This window comes from Colossoma macropomum, unplaced genomic scaffold, assembly GCF_904425465.1.
Source record: "Colossoma macropomum unplaced genomic scaffold, Colossoma_macropomum, whole genome shotgun sequence".
NCBI classification, from domain to species: domain Eukaryota; kingdom Metazoa; phylum Chordata; class Actinopteri; order Characiformes; family Serrasalmidae; genus Colossoma; species Colossoma macropomum.
The window spans coordinates 27,840,696-27,858,338 of record NW_023494793.1 but is presented as its reverse complement, the minus strand read 5'-3'; the positions used below and the strand labels follow the sequence as shown (position 1 = coordinate 27,858,338).

At 38.2% G+C, this 17,643-nt stretch overlaps 2 protein-coding genes across 3 annotated transcripts; both read right to left on the bottom strand.

Annotated features, from left to right (window-relative positions):
• Positions 1 to 929: 929 nt before the first annotated feature.
• LOC118813613 (eukaryotic translation initiation factor 2 subunit 2-like) lies at positions 930 to 8,816 on the bottom strand. Of its 2 annotated transcripts, XM_036579048.1 has the most exons (9): positions 8,676 to 8,816; positions 6,505 to 6,688; positions 4,751 to 4,851; positions 4,338 to 4,443; positions 3,953 to 4,053; positions 3,061 to 3,209; positions 2,877 to 2,933; positions 2,702 to 2,787; positions 930 to 2,228 (listed from the first exon to the last, which is right to left on the bottom strand). In XM_036579048.1, exons 1-9 carry the CDS (start codon positions 8,688 to 8,690, stop codon positions 2,053 to 2,055), a joined length of 975 nt encoding a protein of 324 aa, XP_036434941.1. In that variant the 5' UTR covers positions 8,691 to 8,816; the 3' UTR covers positions 930 to 2,052. The 2 variants fall into 2 exon arrangements, with proteins under 2 accessions (XP_036434941.1, XP_036434940.1); XM_036579047.1 differs by lacking the exon at positions 8,676 to 8,816 and having other exon boundaries at positions 6,505 to 6,706.
• A 2,614-nt stretch (positions 8,817 to 11,430) lies between these two features.
• Positions 11,431 to 16,537, bottom strand: LOC118813612 (charged multivesicular body protein 4c). Its single transcript, XM_036579046.1, has 5 exons — positions 16,212 to 16,537; positions 15,115 to 15,292; positions 14,862 to 14,976; positions 14,138 to 14,264; positions 11,431 to 13,339 (listed from the first exon to the last, which is right to left on the bottom strand). The coding sequence occupies exons 1-5, from the start codon at positions 16,393 to 16,395 to the stop codon at positions 13,278 to 13,280; spliced, it is 666 nt and encodes a 221-aa protein (XP_036434939.1). The 5' UTR covers positions 16,396 to 16,537; the 3' UTR covers positions 11,431 to 13,277.
• Between the last annotated feature and the right edge of the window lie 1,106 nt (positions 16,538 to 17,643).

Sequence of the window (17,643 nt, the reverse complement as noted above, 5' to 3'; positions counted from 1 at the left end):
CACACTGTCAATGCTGTTTATCCTTCTGGGTCGCGAAGAGTGCTGGAGCCAATCCCAGCAGTCATCGGACGGAAACAGGAGGGGAAAAAACACATACTCCAAAATCTCGAAACTAGTGTAAAATGATGTCTCAGGCATCTGGCAGTATCCGTAATCATTTCATGTGCTAACTTGCTTTTTCTTAACTCTTCAGACGTCTGGTTCCTATCACCACCGTTCTGAACGACTCTGACTCATTAAGTTTCTTTAGAATGGAGCATTCCCATCAAACCAATTTAAATGACTATGTTTACATTTTAACAATTTATTTATGCAGAAATTATGAAAAATCAATAGAATTCCCCTTTAAGAGTCCTTTAAAGGGACACTCCGGCCAAAATGAAAAATCTACATCGCTACAGCTGTTGTAAACATGCTTACTCGCATCCTACAGGGGTGCCGCATAAGTCTCCAACTCAGGAAAAACGTCTTCTGATGATCTTGAAGATGGAAGGAACCTTTTTAAAACTACAAGTGGGGTGAATATTTGAAGGCAGACTGTATGAAATGCCATTATGTTTATGTATGTTGTCAATGTTTGTCAGTGGAGTACCCTAGTTATACAAGCTGTGCAGTATTTAATGTACACAACAGATTTTTTTTGAGGGAAGTACCTTTTTATGGACTAACTCAAATTTATATATAGATTTGATTTAATCTCCGACCTATGAGGACAACAGAGCACCCTCTTGTGGTCATTTGTGTTAAGATCAGATGACAAATGTCATCCTTATTGTTGAATCTTTAAATCACAAAGTAACATTTATGACAATTCTTTATTCTTCCACTAACTTTCAACTTTTAACCTTCAAACTATCTAAGATACCTTAGTGTTGTTAATGCAGCTGTTTATGAAAGTCACATACAGATTTCACAGAGAGGTTACAGCGTTTGGGGTAATTCTTTTTTATTAAAAAAAAATCAGTTTGAAACAAAGACAACCATCTTGCTTTCAGCCTAAACACTGTAATATCTGCTGCCCCATATTGTTCAAACAACCTGCACAACCATATAATTTTCTGTACATCTCAAAACCAGTTGTGCAGGATTTTTCTACTGTTTTAATACGTGGAAGTCACTTCCTTAATGACACTGTAATTTTCAGTAAAACAAACAAAAGCTTAAGCACAGCAGCAACGAGAGTGAGACTGTCAGGTGGGGTTTTGTCACACAGGCCTTCAAACCAGCACAGCCTAATCAGAACAAACCGAACAAAAACAAAGGGAATCCGCACCAAGCCTGCATTAAAATACCCCAAAAGTCTCCGTGGATCTCTTCTTTGTGAGAGAGCAAATGAAATCATGAAGGACTGTAAATGTAGTTCAGTTTCAAAACACAAGCATGTAAACCACTCATCTGGAAGAACATGCCACCATTTCCTCCTGATACCATCTCTGCACACCCAGCCTGGAAACAGAAGTGCAAAACCTGATACCAGCGTGGAGAAACAGAACAGGTACGTGCCTAACATCCCTTGGCTTCCTTCCCAACATATATCGTCGCTGTTGTAACAAAACCTCCTACCTCCAAAATGGAAAAAGAAACATTTTTAATGTCTTAATGTCTTTTCAAGAAGATTAGAAGTCATTCTGGACCATTTCTAATGGAACCATATGTAATATGAAGGGCAGTTTTTAAATGGGGTTTTCGAGATAAGAGGTTTTGATATGACAGCGAGAAAATACATTTAAAATAGAGGTATGATCCTTCCTTCTGAGCAAAGGCCGCAACAAAGTGTGACCAAGTGTCATTATGCCAGCTGATTACAGCTTTCCAAACTCCCTGCATATACTGTACATTAATGTATTCTTTTATATTATTCCAACAGGCCACTCCAAATCTACTTCACAGTTCACGCCACAAGTCCAAGCCTATTAGGGCCCTCGCTCTGCCCTGTAGTAGCACTGAGCAGTTGGAGGACAAGGCCAGAGTGATTCCTTGTTGGCTACATGGGGCAGCACAGACTGGGAAATGCACAGGGTGGGAAGGGATGCAAAAAGAGGGGCTGCCTCATTAGTTGGCTTTGGCGCGTAGCTGCGCTCTCTTGCCCGTCACGGCCTGGAAGCCGGTCTTGATGCTGGCGACAGAGCAGCGCGAGTGGCATGTCTCGCACTGCAGGAAGTAGAGTCGGGTGTCCTTCTGCAGGATGGTGTCTGGCGAGCGGCACGTGTGACACGTCACATATTCCTCTGTGAAACACAAACAGTGAATTAGTGAAAGCAGGGCATACAGGAGCACTGGCATCAAAAACGTGATGTACACATATTGGGTCATTATCACACACTTAACTTAGTACACCGTGAAGTTGTAGCTTATCTTTTTCCTGCAGCAATAGTCCTCCTTTAGCCCTTTATTAGTGGTCAGTTTCTGACATGACCACTGTTTTTGGCTGGCTGACTATTCTATACCTAGCAATGACATCAAGTTGTTAAAACACTCCAGCAGTGCTGCTGTGCCTAATACACTTAGAGCAGCACAACACACAATAACATACCACTAGCAAGGTGGTGTTGCTGTTGTGCTGAAAAATGGTCCACTACTCAAATAACATCTGGTCAACAGTAGCCCTTGGTAGTCCCTTTTTATTGAAGGGCAGTGTAGACAGTGACTGATTGTGCATTGTTTCAAGGATCAGGCCCACTTAACAATATTGATTACTTACTGATATATCTTCTCAAGACGTTCTCTATTTGTTTTTGCTGGAATCGTCCTTTAATCACCAGCTGGTTATTTCCATCTATGGAGCCACTACAGAAGGTAAGACATCACATATTATTAGAAATAGCATACAAAAACATAAAACATACCCTGACATATTGTACAACTTCAGTGTTTACCTTGTTCCCAATTCAGCCAATAAAAAAGCCAAGAGATGTTTTGGCTGACGATGCAAGCTGCAGAAAAGTGCACACAAAAACATCACTGACATGATTATACATAAATTTTTTTTTTTTAGATCTATCAGTTGGAAAATGACTGCCAGGTTAGACATGTTCAGCGAGACACAGCTTGTGCACTCACAGTTTGCAGATGTCAGTGAAGTTCACGAAGGATGTTTTTTTTGTTCCTACTCGGACAACCTGAGGAGGCTTCATGACAAACTTCCTCTTCTCTCCTGCCACCATGTCGGGATTCTTCTCCCTCATGATGTTAAACACGCGACTCAGCAGCTGTTAAGACACATCAGAGGTACACTCAGCCACGGCTCAAATTAAATGAAAAATCTTTTTAAGAAAAAGTATATTTTAGAGTGTTTAAAGGGGAATTCCTTCAGTTTTCCAAAATTTGGGTATAATTCATTCGTTAAGTCATGAACAACTTCATTTAGAGTGGTTTGATGTGAAATGGTTCAATGTGGAGACATGGACTCACACACAGTGCTGATTATAGGAACCAGGGGTTTTAATGTCTACCATGCAAATATAGCCATTTTATTCACCATCCTTAATTACCAATGAACCTATACATTTTGTATGTTTTCATATGTAACGTTGATGATGGTAAATCTCCAAAAAAGAGGGGAAACTGAGAAAAATGGGACAGAAGACAGTAATTCAGAGATCATTTTTATTTTGGCAAAAATAAATGATTAAAGCAAATTATTACAGTAAACAACTATTAACGCAATTTAGTTTTTTAGTAACATCACCCTCAACAGAATGATTTCCCAGACTATATGAACACCTGCTTTTGTAATTATAGTTCACACAATCCTTAACTAGACTATCTGTGACAGGTTAGTGGATTTGTTAAAGTGCTCAACTCGCAGGTAGTACAATTAATATTTACAAAAGTGTAAAATGCATGTTTGAGCATTTATTGTGGGCAAAAAACAGCAGAGGCCAAAAATTTTAGTTTGAATTAACAATGCACCGCACCAGTATCACACAGGTGTAGGAGAAAGAGTATGTACCTCATCATATGTGTAGTCCCTCTCTGATCCTGCCCAAGCTGGGCCTGTCTGAGAGCTGAACGTGATGCCATCCATATTTTTACCGTCATCATCGTCCATGGCTGCAAATAAAAAAAATTTTACAAAAATATTTTAAATGAGAATGCAGAGCACATAGCACTTTCTGTGAAACTCATGCTGTTCAGAGAAGCAACACTAATAACCAATGAAACATCCTAATAGATTACTTTAGTATGCAAAACTGCATGTGAAAAAAAGAGAGATGTTCAGCTGCTGTTTCAACGGCATCAACTTTGGAATACTACAGTTATTATAGATTGTAAAAAAAAAAAAAAAAAAATATATATATATATATATACATATATACAGCAAAACGTTTGCCTACCATCATCTTTCTCAACAGCATCACCTTCATCCGCAAATTCCACTTTCTTCACCTTCACATCCTCATCTTCGAACAACTCAAGCTGCTCACCCTCTATCTTCAGCTCCTAGACACCATCGCAATAGACAGATAAACTACTTCTGTAAAATTAAGAATGTTAGTTCAAACATAATGGCACAAACAACAGAAAGACAAACTGCTTCTGCTGTACAATTAACTGCTCCTAATTACTATACATACAGCCAATGTCTGGAACTTAAGTTAGCCTGAAGGGTAACAGTAGTTATGCAGGGGTAGTTTTATTAAATAGTGGCTGAATGATGAAACTGAAGAGCAACTCTGGCTTTGTCATCTTGGATTCAAATGAGAAATGACAAACTTCAAACTTTGACATACACCAGATTGTTACCAACCTTCATGCCCTCTTCGATATCATCGTTGAACTTTTTCTTAGGCTTCTTTTTCTTTTTCTTCTGGTTTAAGAAGTTTAAATCATCCAAGTCGTCTGTTAGCTCTGGGAGGGTGTAAAACAAACACTCATATCAAGATTCTATTCATTACCTATTACACAAAAAGACATGCACTACATCTTTTTTAGCCAAACTTTAACCCTGATTTGTCCCTACCGACAAATGCTCACAATTGGAGGACAATGTCCAGGTCAGGAGCTCACCTGGAAGTGACTAACAGCATGGATAATCTGGTAGTGTGAGTGAGAAGCAAGCCAATCTTTTACCTTCCAATCTAACTTCGAAGTGATCAGAGGCTTTCTGACATTTTAAAGCATATTTTTATGGCTGAAAATGTTCAAAAGATCTGTAGTGTAAGATGGCCTGTGATGTAACTGAAGAAGTGATTAAACTGGAACAATTTTTCACATTTTCTGCATAATTTTCTGTTTTGATGTGAAATGGATTAATTTTATAGATATTTACAGACTCAGATTTCTTTACAGTGGTAGTGACAGGAAGCTGGTGTCAATGTCTACAACACAAATATAGCCGTTTTATTTACTATCCAAATTGACCAGTGAACCTACACGTCCTCTGAGTTTTTATGTATAATGTTGATAATGGTAAAACAATCGTAAATATGAAAAATGCATTTTCTTTAGGTACTATTTTGCCTTATAACACCCTGCACGTACCTCTCGCCATAAACAGATAAAAAAAATGGCATCTCAAAACTAATGTAAAACAAACACTCAGGCATCATGTAAATTATTCGTAACCATTTCATGTACTGGCTTTTGTGATGTAGCTTTAAGCAGCATTAACCTCTTTGGACGTCCGGTTCCAATCACTACTACTATAAACCTGATTCAGTAAGTTTCTCTAGAATAGAGCATTTCACATCAAATCACTCCAAACAACTCTGTTCACATCTTAATTTTAATACGCAAAAATGGAAAAAAAAAAAAACAAAACAAAGAAAAAAAAAATTCTACAGAATTTCCCCTTTAAAGTAACAGCCAATAAGAGAGCTAAGAGAGAGAAAAAAGGCAAAGGGACATGTGTGCGCAGCAATGGAGGAGCTGCTTGTTGAATACTGGAAAACGAAATGCCTCTATAACATTATAATAACCAGAACTTTAAGGTATTCATTTTACAATTTCATCTACCACTTCAGCTTGCCAGTTCATAGTAAAATGCTTCTGTACTTCTTGCTGCAGAACAGAATATTCACTTTTCCCAACCCTATACTCATACAATGTTTGTGCTTTCGCTACACTTCTACATGCACTGAAGGAGAAACAAGCCTGGTCCAGTTTCAGCTCTGTTTGCATCCCATGACAACAGAGACATTTTGGATTTTGAGTGATTATTACTAGCTGAAACACAATAATCTGTGCCTAACTGTCTATTGCACACACTTTAACAAAAAAAGCCAAGAAATTGTAAAAGACAGGCATTAAGTGTGAGAAGCGCTTTGTTCTCATAATCTGTGTAGTGTACACCTAGCTTAGGAAAAGGCTTTAGAAGATCCATATAAAATAAAAACACAAATATTAGTCTGTTCATAAAAAGTCTGATTTCAACTATAACATGCTAGACTCCATTTCTATTCTACTCCACTTAAGCCTACTTGAATATTGTGTACAGTGTATTTCTAATCGTGTACAAATAAGGAAAAAAAGCAATGAGTGTAAACACTTTAATTCTACCACCTTTTTTCTTCCCTTCATCCTCCTCAGGTTCCACCTCACGCTCCTCTCCTCCTTCAGGCTCTATTTCATGAGGTTCTGTCTGCTGGGTCTCTTCTCCAAGCCCATCTCCTTCCTCATCAACAATAAACGGCTTCATCTTCTTCTTCTTTTTCTTTTTTTTGGTCATAGTGGGGTCAAACAAAATCTGGAGATTGAGGGACATAAAACAAGGTTTTATTGTGAGGGAGATAAGTAATATTACGTTAGTACACGTCTCAGCCAAAATACATTTCTAGAAACAGTCTGGCATTGTTTCTATACTGTGTATTCAGTGACTGCAAATACTCTTTCTGCACCCTTTCAAGCTCTTTGGATGAACACAATGAAGCTGTGGCGCCACAGATTTCAAAGGTCAGTTTAAACACATTTGGCTAGAAATTAAAAATATTAGTGATGCATCGATATGGAAATTTTGGACCAATGCAGATATCTGATATTTTTCTTCATATATATATATATATATATATCTGTAGAAGCTGATGGTGGTGATGGTATATACACATATATAAAATGTAAACATTGGGAGTAAATCCATCTGGATTAACATGCAATACAACATGTAATATAGAGTTATTTGTAAAGGGTGAAATGACCAGCAAATCAATAAATTACAGACATTTCAGCACAGGAAGCCAGGATTGTCTCAACACGGTGCTCTTTCCAAGAAAAAACATATGGGTCATCAAATCTTGGTTTGAAATATGTTTCGAAATATGTCCAACATTTCTCTGCCCATACTGAATATCATGCATCCCTAAAAAATTCCCTACTTTACAGAGAACCCTGACTGTTTAGACTTGCATACCTTAAAATAGTGTACATGTCCAATACTATTAAAATATAATTTATAAACCAAATGGAAATGGTTTTGTTTATTATTTAAAAAAATTACAAATAGGCACAATTTCTCTACAGCTGGGTTACCACTGTTGCACTGTGATGATATCATATGGTTGCACTGAACTCAGTCCTACTGAAAATAAAGCAATCAAATAAAGCTCTAGCTAAACTTGGAAAGGCTGAGTGATATATCTGAGTTACATGAGATATTTAGCTTGTTGTTCCTCATTCAAAAGTGAGGGGTCTGAGCAACAACAAAGCAGTCCAGGTGTTGTCACCAAAAAAAAATAGAAAGCAATTAACTACCAAAAATGTACACGGCTCTAATTGTGAAAGAAAGAATGGACTTGGGCAAGAAGCAGACACAGCTTTACTAATAAATCTACTCAAGTCTAAGTACAATCACTTGAGAATTATCAGCAAGCAAACTACAAGTCCATGAGGATGTTGCTTCTGTACATGTAATTGAGCAAACACAACCAGTTAATTATCATCTCTGCATACTGTATATTTTATTTAGCTGTCTCAGCACAGAAGAGGACCACAGAAATGGGAGTTAATTGCTGACTTAAAGAGGAACTCCAAAAATTCTGCTTAATTAAATGGGTAGGATGTAAACAAATTCATGATGTTATATTGATTATATTGATTGATGTTAAATGCTCCGTTCTAGAGAAAGTTGTAAGGTCAGATTTGTTGTTCACAGTGGTGGTGATAGGAACCAGCCATCCGCCTCTACAAGCTCCCTAATAGAAAGTTATTATATGAAAAGTTAGATATGTGCTGCTTGATATCTAATCCATTTATTTTAATCCTTTCATGGCAGAGGGGTACATGCAAGGTGTTGTGAGGCAAAATAGAAAACTTATTTTCAGATTTAAAACTATTTTACCAACGTCAACATTACACATAAAAACACGCGTAGGTTCACTGGTGGCTTTGGATAGTAAATAAAATGTCTAACGTTATATTTGTGCTGTGGACATGGCAACACCTGGTTCCCATCACCAACACTGTAAAGAATTCTGACTCAGTGAGTTTCTCTACAACGAACCACTTCACCTCAAACCACTCTGAATGGCTCTGTTTACATCTCAAGGACTGAATTATTTAAAAATTCTGAAAAAAACTGGTGGAGTCCCCCTTTTAAGTGAACAAATGCAGCCCTTTAGCCCTTCAGCAGAGGTGGTGGAGGAGCTTATTAGGCCAAAGGCCCGAAGTCAAACTGAAACAGGTTCACTAGACCTTCACTGCGCACTGGAGAAAGCGTGTCAACGACCTCGCCAACTCACCTCGTCTTCCGACATGGCTGCTGTATGAAAAAGGCTTTTTCTTCTGACTGTTTTACCCCGAACAAACAGCTAAATGTAGATAGACTCTTTCCCTGTAGGTATCTTGCGTCAGCAAATGAAGCCTTAGTGCGCATGCGCCCTCAAGACGAATAAGGATGGCGTCACGGCTGCGACAGCGTGCGAGTGTGTAGCGAGTGGGCGTGTCACAATTCTGTCATTGCAACCGTCACCCTGCACACTTCCCCTGGCCCACTTTCAGGTTTGTGTACTTTTGTGGTCTTTCGTGTGCTTCTAATAAGTGTCCCATTTCTCAAACACGCAAAAACACTCTATCAGTAAACACACCCTTTACCTAAAACTGTAATAGCAGTATTGAGCTAGTCGAGTGGTCTTTACCCGGATATCAAGACGATACAATGACTTGTTTTTCCTTCATTTCTTTCTTTAATTTTTTTATCCTTATTTCTCAGTTTCTCTCCTTTTAAGAACATTTTCTTTCCTTTCAAATATTATTTAGTACACACTTGAAAAGATGGTTCAAGGGTTCTTTAGTAAAGGGAATGGTTCTATTTAGAACCAGGGGTTATAGATAGAACCATTTCATGCTAAAACAGCTCTTTGCCTGGTGAAATGGTTCTTCAGATTGATGGAGAATGTGTTGTATATGGTTCTATATAGAACCTTTTTGAAAATGGTTCTACCCAGTACCAAAAAGAGTTATATTGTTCTAGCAGAAACCTTTTTGGTACTACATAGAACCATTTTCAAAAAGTCTCACATCTCATGCATTAGGCAATGCATTTCTAACCATTTTGTGTAATATCTTCCTGTGAAGTAACTTTTAGGGTCACTAAATACTTCAGACGTCCGGTTCACTTTCACCACCAGTGTGAACACTTCTGACTTGGTAATTGTCTCTAGAACATAGCATTTTATATCAAAGGAGTCTGAATGAAGATGTTTGCATCATAACTCATTAATAGTGCAAAATTGATTAAACATTTGTGGAAGTGCATGAAAACTGCTTCAAGACAGTCGAGCCACAGAATATAAGAATGTGGAAATGGCCATGTTGAAAAAATGAGTGTTGAAATCACAATAAGCCTGATACAGAGTGTAGCCTCTAAGCCACCTAGCTATAGCTTATTCCTCTCTTGTCTGAAGGAGGGCCAAACTATCAATTTTATCTTACATAATAAGTAAAGCAGGTTTGATACAAAAGGGTTAAATCCATTATCCTGCTAGGGAGTTCAAGTGCCTCCAGAGAGCTAATCTGGCACATGCAGGCCCCAAAGTTAGGACCCAGTGGTTGGGGCCTTAACATGGGTGCCCGTACCTGCCTCGGTCTCACAACAGATTAGGGTCTCACTGCGGGCAGTCCACTTTAAGCCCGAATATTAGGGATTTGTGTGGGCTGCCAGCAAAGAGCCCTAACACGGGGTCCAGCTCATGCCCCTGAGGCCCTGTTTCAATACTTTTTAACGTGCTCTTACCCACTTCGACTGGGCGATTGATCAGACGTGTGTTACACCTATGTTAAAAAGGGTGAGAGGGAAGGAAAGGACAGTGAGGAGTGAGAATTTTTGCACAACACACTTGCCCTCAGCAGGTTAGCTTCATCAGTTAGCCATGAAAACTTTGCAATGCACCTTTTTTGAGAAGTTTGAACATACGTACAAAGATTTGTGAATAGCTGCTTTGTCTGGCTGTAGACGTGGTGTAGAACCAAAGACAGTGCCTTTCTTTTTTGCTTTTGTTAGCAATCCTTTTGCATGCTACTTAGCCAGCTAGCAAAGTAAAGTGATGAAATTATATCAGCAGTTTTGGATGAGAAGGAGCAGTTTGTAACCTAAAGCCCAGGAAATCAAATTTAAAGGTTTGGAAATGTTGAACATTTTAAAGTAGTAAAGTACTGCTGTGGCTTACAAACAACCTTGTCTGTAATTTCTTTTGGGTTTGGACACGGAAATGTGTCAGTTTGAGTTCACAGTTTGAGCTCAAACAAACAAACATTACTCTCTGCTGTCCTCTAAAGGTGTTGTGGCACCACTCTGAAGATAGAATTTTAGTTTTTGTAAGAACTATACTTAATCTGTATTTCATCACAACAGATTAAAATGCACTAAATTCACATCTTCCTTGTATCGAAAACATGAAATATACTATATGGCCAAAAGTATGTGGACATGCCTCCTAATTACTGAGTTTGTGTGTTTGAACCACACTCATTGCTAACAGGTGTATAAAATAAAGCATATCACCATGCACACTCCACAGACACTGGCAGAAGAATGGGTCATACTGAAGAGCTCAGTGACTTTAATGTGGCAGTCACAGGATGCCACCCTTGCTATTTTCTTGAAATTTCTGCCCTGCTAGATCTGCATCAGTCAACTGTAAGCGCTGTATACAACAGCTCAGTCTCAAAGGAGTAGACACTTAGTGGAGCCACCAAATGCTGAAGCATGTAAAATTCGTCTATCCTTTGTTGCATCACTCACTACAGAGGTCCAAACTGCCTCTAGAAGCAACAACATCATAAGAATTGTGCATCACGACTGTCATAAAATGGTAGATTCAAGACTTATGGTTATGATACAGCTTGTAATTACAATGATACCAAGTAATAGCATTATGCTAAAAAAATTCAGCCAAGTATTAGCGCATTGCCATTCCTACAGGACTTATTTTCTGGGGAAGAGGGCAGTGAAAGTTGAAAAGCAAACATTTCTATATACACCAGGAGACAACAACACTTAGTGATTCTCTTTATTGCAGAAAATCATAAACCCATACGGCCATTCTCGGGATGTAAGCATTTATCGGAACCACATCAGACTACATACAATCTTGACAGAATGAGAAAATGCAGAAATGATACAACTGCAGTATCTACAAATAGGAGCAGGAAAAACGTAGATGTGTCGTGCTTTAACTCACTCTTAAAAATCAGTGAATCTCACCATATGTCAGCTGTCAGGCATTACTTGTATTAGTCGTGTTAAGACATGCCTCTCGAGTTGCATAAGCATGCCAATAAGTAAGGCACATAGCAGGGCACACACATCTTTATATGTTTAAAGTGCAAAACCAACAGTTGGTGGTTTGGCTGTGGGGTCTGTTTAAAGCACAACTTTTCACCGACCTGCTGCGGTTCCATAGCGCAACCAACAACACCAGAACAAAGAATAAAAAAAAAAACAAAAAAAACCCAGAAAAGTTTAATGATCTTACGATTAAAAAGTCTCATCTGGATAATCTCCAACATACAAATGTACACACCTTGGGTTACATCCCAGTTTCTATATAAAAGATACAGCATGTCTGTAAACGTCCACACTCTTAAAGATAAAGTTTCCAAAAAGGGTTCGTCTGAGCGGTTTTAAAAGCATTTTTAAGAGCCGATTCCTCAGACACGGATTAAGCCTAATCTTGGAGTAAATGTGTCAATGGAGAACTGCCACTGGAAATTCTTTTTAGGCTTAATCTAGGTCTGGGAAACTGGCACTCAAAGAACCATCTATTAATGCTTCTTCAACCTTCAACAAACCATAGTGTGGCAAAGAATCCCCTTTGGCCCCTTCATTTTTGAGAGTGTAGCGATCTCCAGGTGGAAAAAAAGTTTAGCTTATACCTTAATCTTTACAAGCCTCGACTTCTTTATTAATGGATATTAATAAGTGGGAGAAATTTCTAAATTGGTTTGAAATTGGCCTGAAAGGACACACAGTGCACTCGACAAAGTATGATTTACTAAGCCAAATGAGAGTGGCATTTATACTTTCTTTAGTTTTGGGTAGCATGGAGGGGAAATATTTTGCCCTGAAATCTATATTTTTATCATCTGTCTCAATGTTACTAAACTATCATATATTCAAGACATTGTAAATAAATTATCAAAATGACCTGGATGTTTAAATAACATTCATGAAACAAAGCACTTTTGAGATCAAGGTTGAAGAAGGTTTACAGAACCCAAATCTATTCCCTGTGTCATATCAGTCAACAGAGATGCTTCAAAATGGACTTTCACAAACAGGATTAGGTAGAACAGAGCGTGTAAATGACGGGAAAATTAAGTTGTATATGAACAGGCATTTGCATGTCTACGAAACACATACGATATATGTCAGAATGAGTATGTCTGATTACTATAACCCTGGCACTTTCCATGTCAGGCTATGGGAATAAGATGGACTTCACTACGATAAACAAACAGAGGTAGATGTTTTATGAGGCTTACTCACTCAAAGCTCCTCATGAATCGCTTTAAATTGGTTCAATATGATTAACCTTCAATTTCAATGGGAAAATTAGTAAAATTAGGAAAAGAATGTCAATCATAGACAAACACTGCTGGATCAATTTCCACATAAAACTTTATCTGATTGTTTCCTATTGTTTTGTCTTTCGTAGCCTGTTTTACATCCCCCTTTACGCTGGTAACTCCTCTGTTCCTGGACTTGTTTTAGCCAGTAATAAGAGCTACAGATTCCAAGACAATTGGTTTCACAACGCTAACCCTCTGAAGGTGTTCAGGTCCACTCTGAACATCAGTCAACCATAATGAGTGATAAGACAGTCCGACAGTTTGGGCAGGATTCACAACGCCCAAGCCTTCAGCTCTTCCATCTCATCCTCATCCTCTTCCTCTCTCTTCTTGGCTGGAAAAAAAAAATAGAAGGTTTAAGAGACCTATGGTTGGAACTGGGGTTCACACATATAAACATAGATATGCATATATAATGTAAATATATAATGTATATGTTATGATGTTAATGCATTTCCTAGTTTGACCCTTCAAAGCATTCATAGTCCCATACTGAAGCCCAGCTGCCCGTGCACTGAAAGTTGCTGATTACCTTTTGCAGCTGCAGCCCTCTCATTCAAATACAGCTTTTAAATGGAGAGTCTAATCAATGGCTCTATTGTAAAAAGTTATTTCTAACCACTTTAATGTCATGAATTTGTTTATCACTGAAGTACACTGAGCCTGAAGTATCATTTATGAAAACACAGCTCTGATGCCAGCAATATCAGTATAAGAATCAAACTAACAAAAGCAATAGTAAAGTGGAAACCTACAATTGACCTTGAAACAAAACATAACATAATAGTATGCAGACAACTGGGCTACAGTCAAGGAGGATGGTTGCTCTCACTAGATGTCAGTTTATTTTCCATACAGCTGTAACAAAATGCACTGCTTTTTAAATCATAACAATCTCTCTTTAGGGTCAAATTTGAGCAAATAAGACAAATATGCTTAAATGATTAAACAGGACTGTGTAACTACACGTTACAGTTAATCAGGGTTATGCATAGTAAGATGTTTAATTTGCTAACTGTGAATGAGATTCTTACCATGTTATTACTACCTAGTAGTAATACTAGTTCCCTTTATGATGCTATAACTCCTTCTAATGTGTAGATTGTTCTAAGCACCACAAAATCTGTGTCACCTGGTTTGGAGGGTAATGAGGTCGAAGGCACGCTGGGCAGCGGGACATTCTCTGTGCCACCAATTTCCAGCAGAGTATTGTCCAGTTCCTCCTGTTCCAATTCCTCCAGCTCAGCCAGCAATTCATCCTAGAGAAGATAACCACTAAATGAGTCATGGGACACTGAAACAATGCAGTGCACTCAACAGAATGCATTAGCAGTACTGTTTGCTGCAGAACAGGAAAGCACCACTGGTTAAATAAATAAAATTTTTTTAGCTTTTGAATTTTTTATTCTACTTACTAACACATTTAATAATGCTCATTACTGCATGCTTTCATGAATGTAAATACTATTTGTCTGTAAGGGCTTCATGTGGCTTCATTCAGATGTCTGCATGACCTAATTACGTTACATTTGTTTATGAGAGTGAGAATTATATATCGGATCATTTGTAAATTCTAGGTAATTCTATTCCTATTTATTGAATTTAGGAAGAAAACATAAGAGATCCACATTTTGTAACATGTTTTTAAAAACTGCCACACTTTTAAATCGGTTCAAAGTGTTAGTGCATGACCTTTTAAGCATATATATACTTTATTTATTCATTTAATGTTTATGTACTATTGTACTAGAATATTATGTAAACTGGTCCTAATGTGAATAAGTGATCTTATCTCAATCTATCACTAATCATAATCTATATATATATACATTGCAGGAATAAAGGTGTGAATGTACCTCATCAAACTCTTCTCCAAAGCCAACAGGTCTTGAAATAGCATCTGAAATTTCCTGTGCCAGCTCCTGCTGTTCCGTAATGTCTTGCATGAGGTCATCTACTTTGTCTATGTCCCTAAGAAGAAACAAGAAATTGAGAACCAGACATTAATGAACAAAAGAGACATACACATATGTATATAAACACAAACACACTTAAACACACACAAACTTACATGAAATTATAAATAATCTGAAACTCTTAGAATCTTACATGTTCTGATGAGCATTCTTCATGGCCTTGGCTGCAAAGCCCATGTTCTTGAGCACCTCTGTGTTAGTGTTGGCATTCTCCAAAGCTTCTCGCTGAAACTCGATGGTAGACAGAGTGCCATCAATCTGCGCTAGCTGCTTCTCATAACGTTTCTTTCTCTTCAGGGCCTGGAGGGCAGCTTGAGAAAGCAGACAGCATAATTTCAAAGTCCATACACAGATATAAATAGAGTATGACTATTACAATTATGTCACTCAGGCCAGGAATGTTGACAGAGTTGTAAGGGATTTTCCGTCAAAAAAAAAAAAGTTGACATTTACTTGTGTTACGTAACAGAATGTAGCGAGTAGGGAATGACACAAGAAGTGAGTCACAGCTATTGGTCTCTTTTTTTTTTAGATCAAAAGGGTTCTAAACGATATTAAAACATGTGCAATAAAGACAATCGTAATCACTGACAAATAAAAGGAACTAGTTTTGGATTACCAATCAACTACACTCCCTTTTAATAGGAATTAAAACACTTATTAGCTGAGTTGTTGTCACTCCAGTCCATATTTTCATTCCACCTTCTATCACACGTCAGCCAATCAGGGCTGTAGAAAGCTGATTACTTGGCTCAGGTGTGTTGGTAACAGACGCGCGACAACTGGAACAAAACAAAACGTGGACTGGATTCAACAACCATAACCTCTGACTCAAATACTCACGAGTTCCTCCGCTGTTTCGCAACCTTTTCCTCAATCATGACGTAAAGTAAGATCACGCACAAATGATAAGCGCTTTGTAGGGCCACTATAGACCCGTAGGTTAGCTAGCAAAAAAACAACAACCGACTAATGTTTTCAGAGCGGTAACCATGTGACTAAATGACTAAAATAGAATATAAATGTGTAAAAACACTGACAAGTAAAGTTAAAACCGTAGCCAACGGCCTTATTCCAGGTGTATGATCTTTAGCGTGGACAGCCGGCTAACGTTAACGACACGACAGTAAACAACACTGAGCATTAAAGAAAGGCATTTAAGGCTCGGATAAAGGACCGCGTTTAAAAACTAAGACTAGGTTAAATCCCAGAACTCAATCTGGACAATACCTCGTTTGTTTTTCGTGCCGTTTTTCTTCGCCGTCAGCAGTTCCGCCCCAATCTTCTGTTCTAAAAACTCCTGCTTCTTCGTTAACATCGCCTCCGTCTCTCGGAGTTTCTGGATCGCTTCTTGCGGGGTCGGGCCTTTGCCCCCTTTACCACCGCTGCCAAACAGTTTCCCAAACACAGACATGTCGGTAGGGTCCTTGAAGTTTCAGATTGCCGGACTGAACCCCTAAAACGGTTCGTGTCTCTCTGTAAACTCTCTCGGTCTGTCTCTCTCTCTCCCTGCTGGGGCTGTTGATGCTCTAGCTTCCGTCTTCAGGCCCTGTGACGTCTCGTTGCCTGTCAGTCTCTGCAGCGCCCCCTCAGGACAGAAATGTCACTGCACGCCGCTGTGGGAAACTCCCGTTCACATGAACCGAAAGTTCAACTGGTCTTCAGGATCGACACACCTTACACTCTGAAAAAGTGAAATTATAGGGTGAACTGAGCAGAATGGAAATAGAGTGATGTAGATATGTACACTAAAAAGTATGTAAAAAATATTATTTATTACTATAAACATTGTGTTCATATTAACATGCTATTACACTTAATTTTAGATAATTTCATACAGGTTCTTGATAATGATTCAGCAGTATTAGCCTATATTTTAGCAATAATATGGTTTGCTTTTCTTCCAAGCTGTACTTAAAATCATTCTGACCAGCTCTCTCTCTCTCTCTCTCTCTCTCTCTCTCTCTCTCTCTCTCTATGAACAAGAACTTTTATTGATAATCTACATTATGGAGAGGAGATCCATAGATTTGGATTAATAACTGATCATCACATTGATTTATCAGTCTACTCAGGCTTTAGCAGAGCTCAGTAACACTGAGATTAATAACTGATCATCACATTGATTTATCTGTCTACTCGGGCTTTTACAGAAACTTCAGTCACAAGTATGTTTGCTACTTGATATTACAAAATATAACGTAGACTGAACACATATACTTAATTTCTGTATTCTGAATACATATTCCAAATACTTGTATTCAGCTACAGTCTGGCCCTATTTACTATCTACAATTAATGTTCATACTAACATTCTATTTACATTGTAGTTTATAATTTCTTGACATTGATTCAATTCTACTTTTTTCCAAGCTGTACGTTCAGTAATTTTTTACCAACTCTCTCTCTCCCTCTATTGTCAGGGGGTACTATCACCATGCATTATTTCTTATTAAGAAGATGTGATGGGTGAGTGAGATCAATTGCCTCAGCTCACAAACAAGAGCTGGCTCTTTCAGCCCCCTGTTATGTAGCATTGTTTAATTAAAAAAAACATACACAAATCAGACAAACTACAGCATCATAAGATCTATCATTTGTTTTGTCTTAAATTACACACGCACACAAAAAGAGAACAGAATGACACATCATTCGTGGCCAT

Excerpts from the sequence above, each read along its gene's own strand:
- LOC118813613 (XM_036579047.1), bottom strand. The coding sequence starts at position 6,706 with ATGTCCCTCAATCTCCAGATTTTGTTTGACCCCACTATGACCAAAAAA. Across the intron at positions 2,788-2,876 it reads TTGGCTGAATTGGGAACAAG|TGGCTCCATAGATGGAAATA; the intron begins GTAAACACTGAA and ends TACCTTCTGTAG. Across the intron at positions 2,229-2,701 it reads CGTCTTGAGAAGATATATCA|AGGAATATGTGACGTGTCAC; the intron begins GTAAGTAATCAA and ends TGTGTTTCACAG.
- LOC118813612 (XM_036579046.1), bottom strand. The coding sequence starts at position 16,395 with ATGTCTGTGTTTGGGAAACTGTTTGGCAGCGGTGGTAAAGGGGGCAAA. Across the intron at positions 15,293-16,211 it reads CGGCACGAAAAACAAACGAG|CTGCCCTCCAGGCCCTGAAG; the intron begins GTATTGTCCAGA and ends TGCTTTCTCAAG. Across the intron at positions 14,265-14,861 it reads TTGGAGAAGAGTTTGATGAG|GATGAATTGCTGGCTGAGCT; the intron begins GTACATTCACAC and ends TATCTTCTCTAG.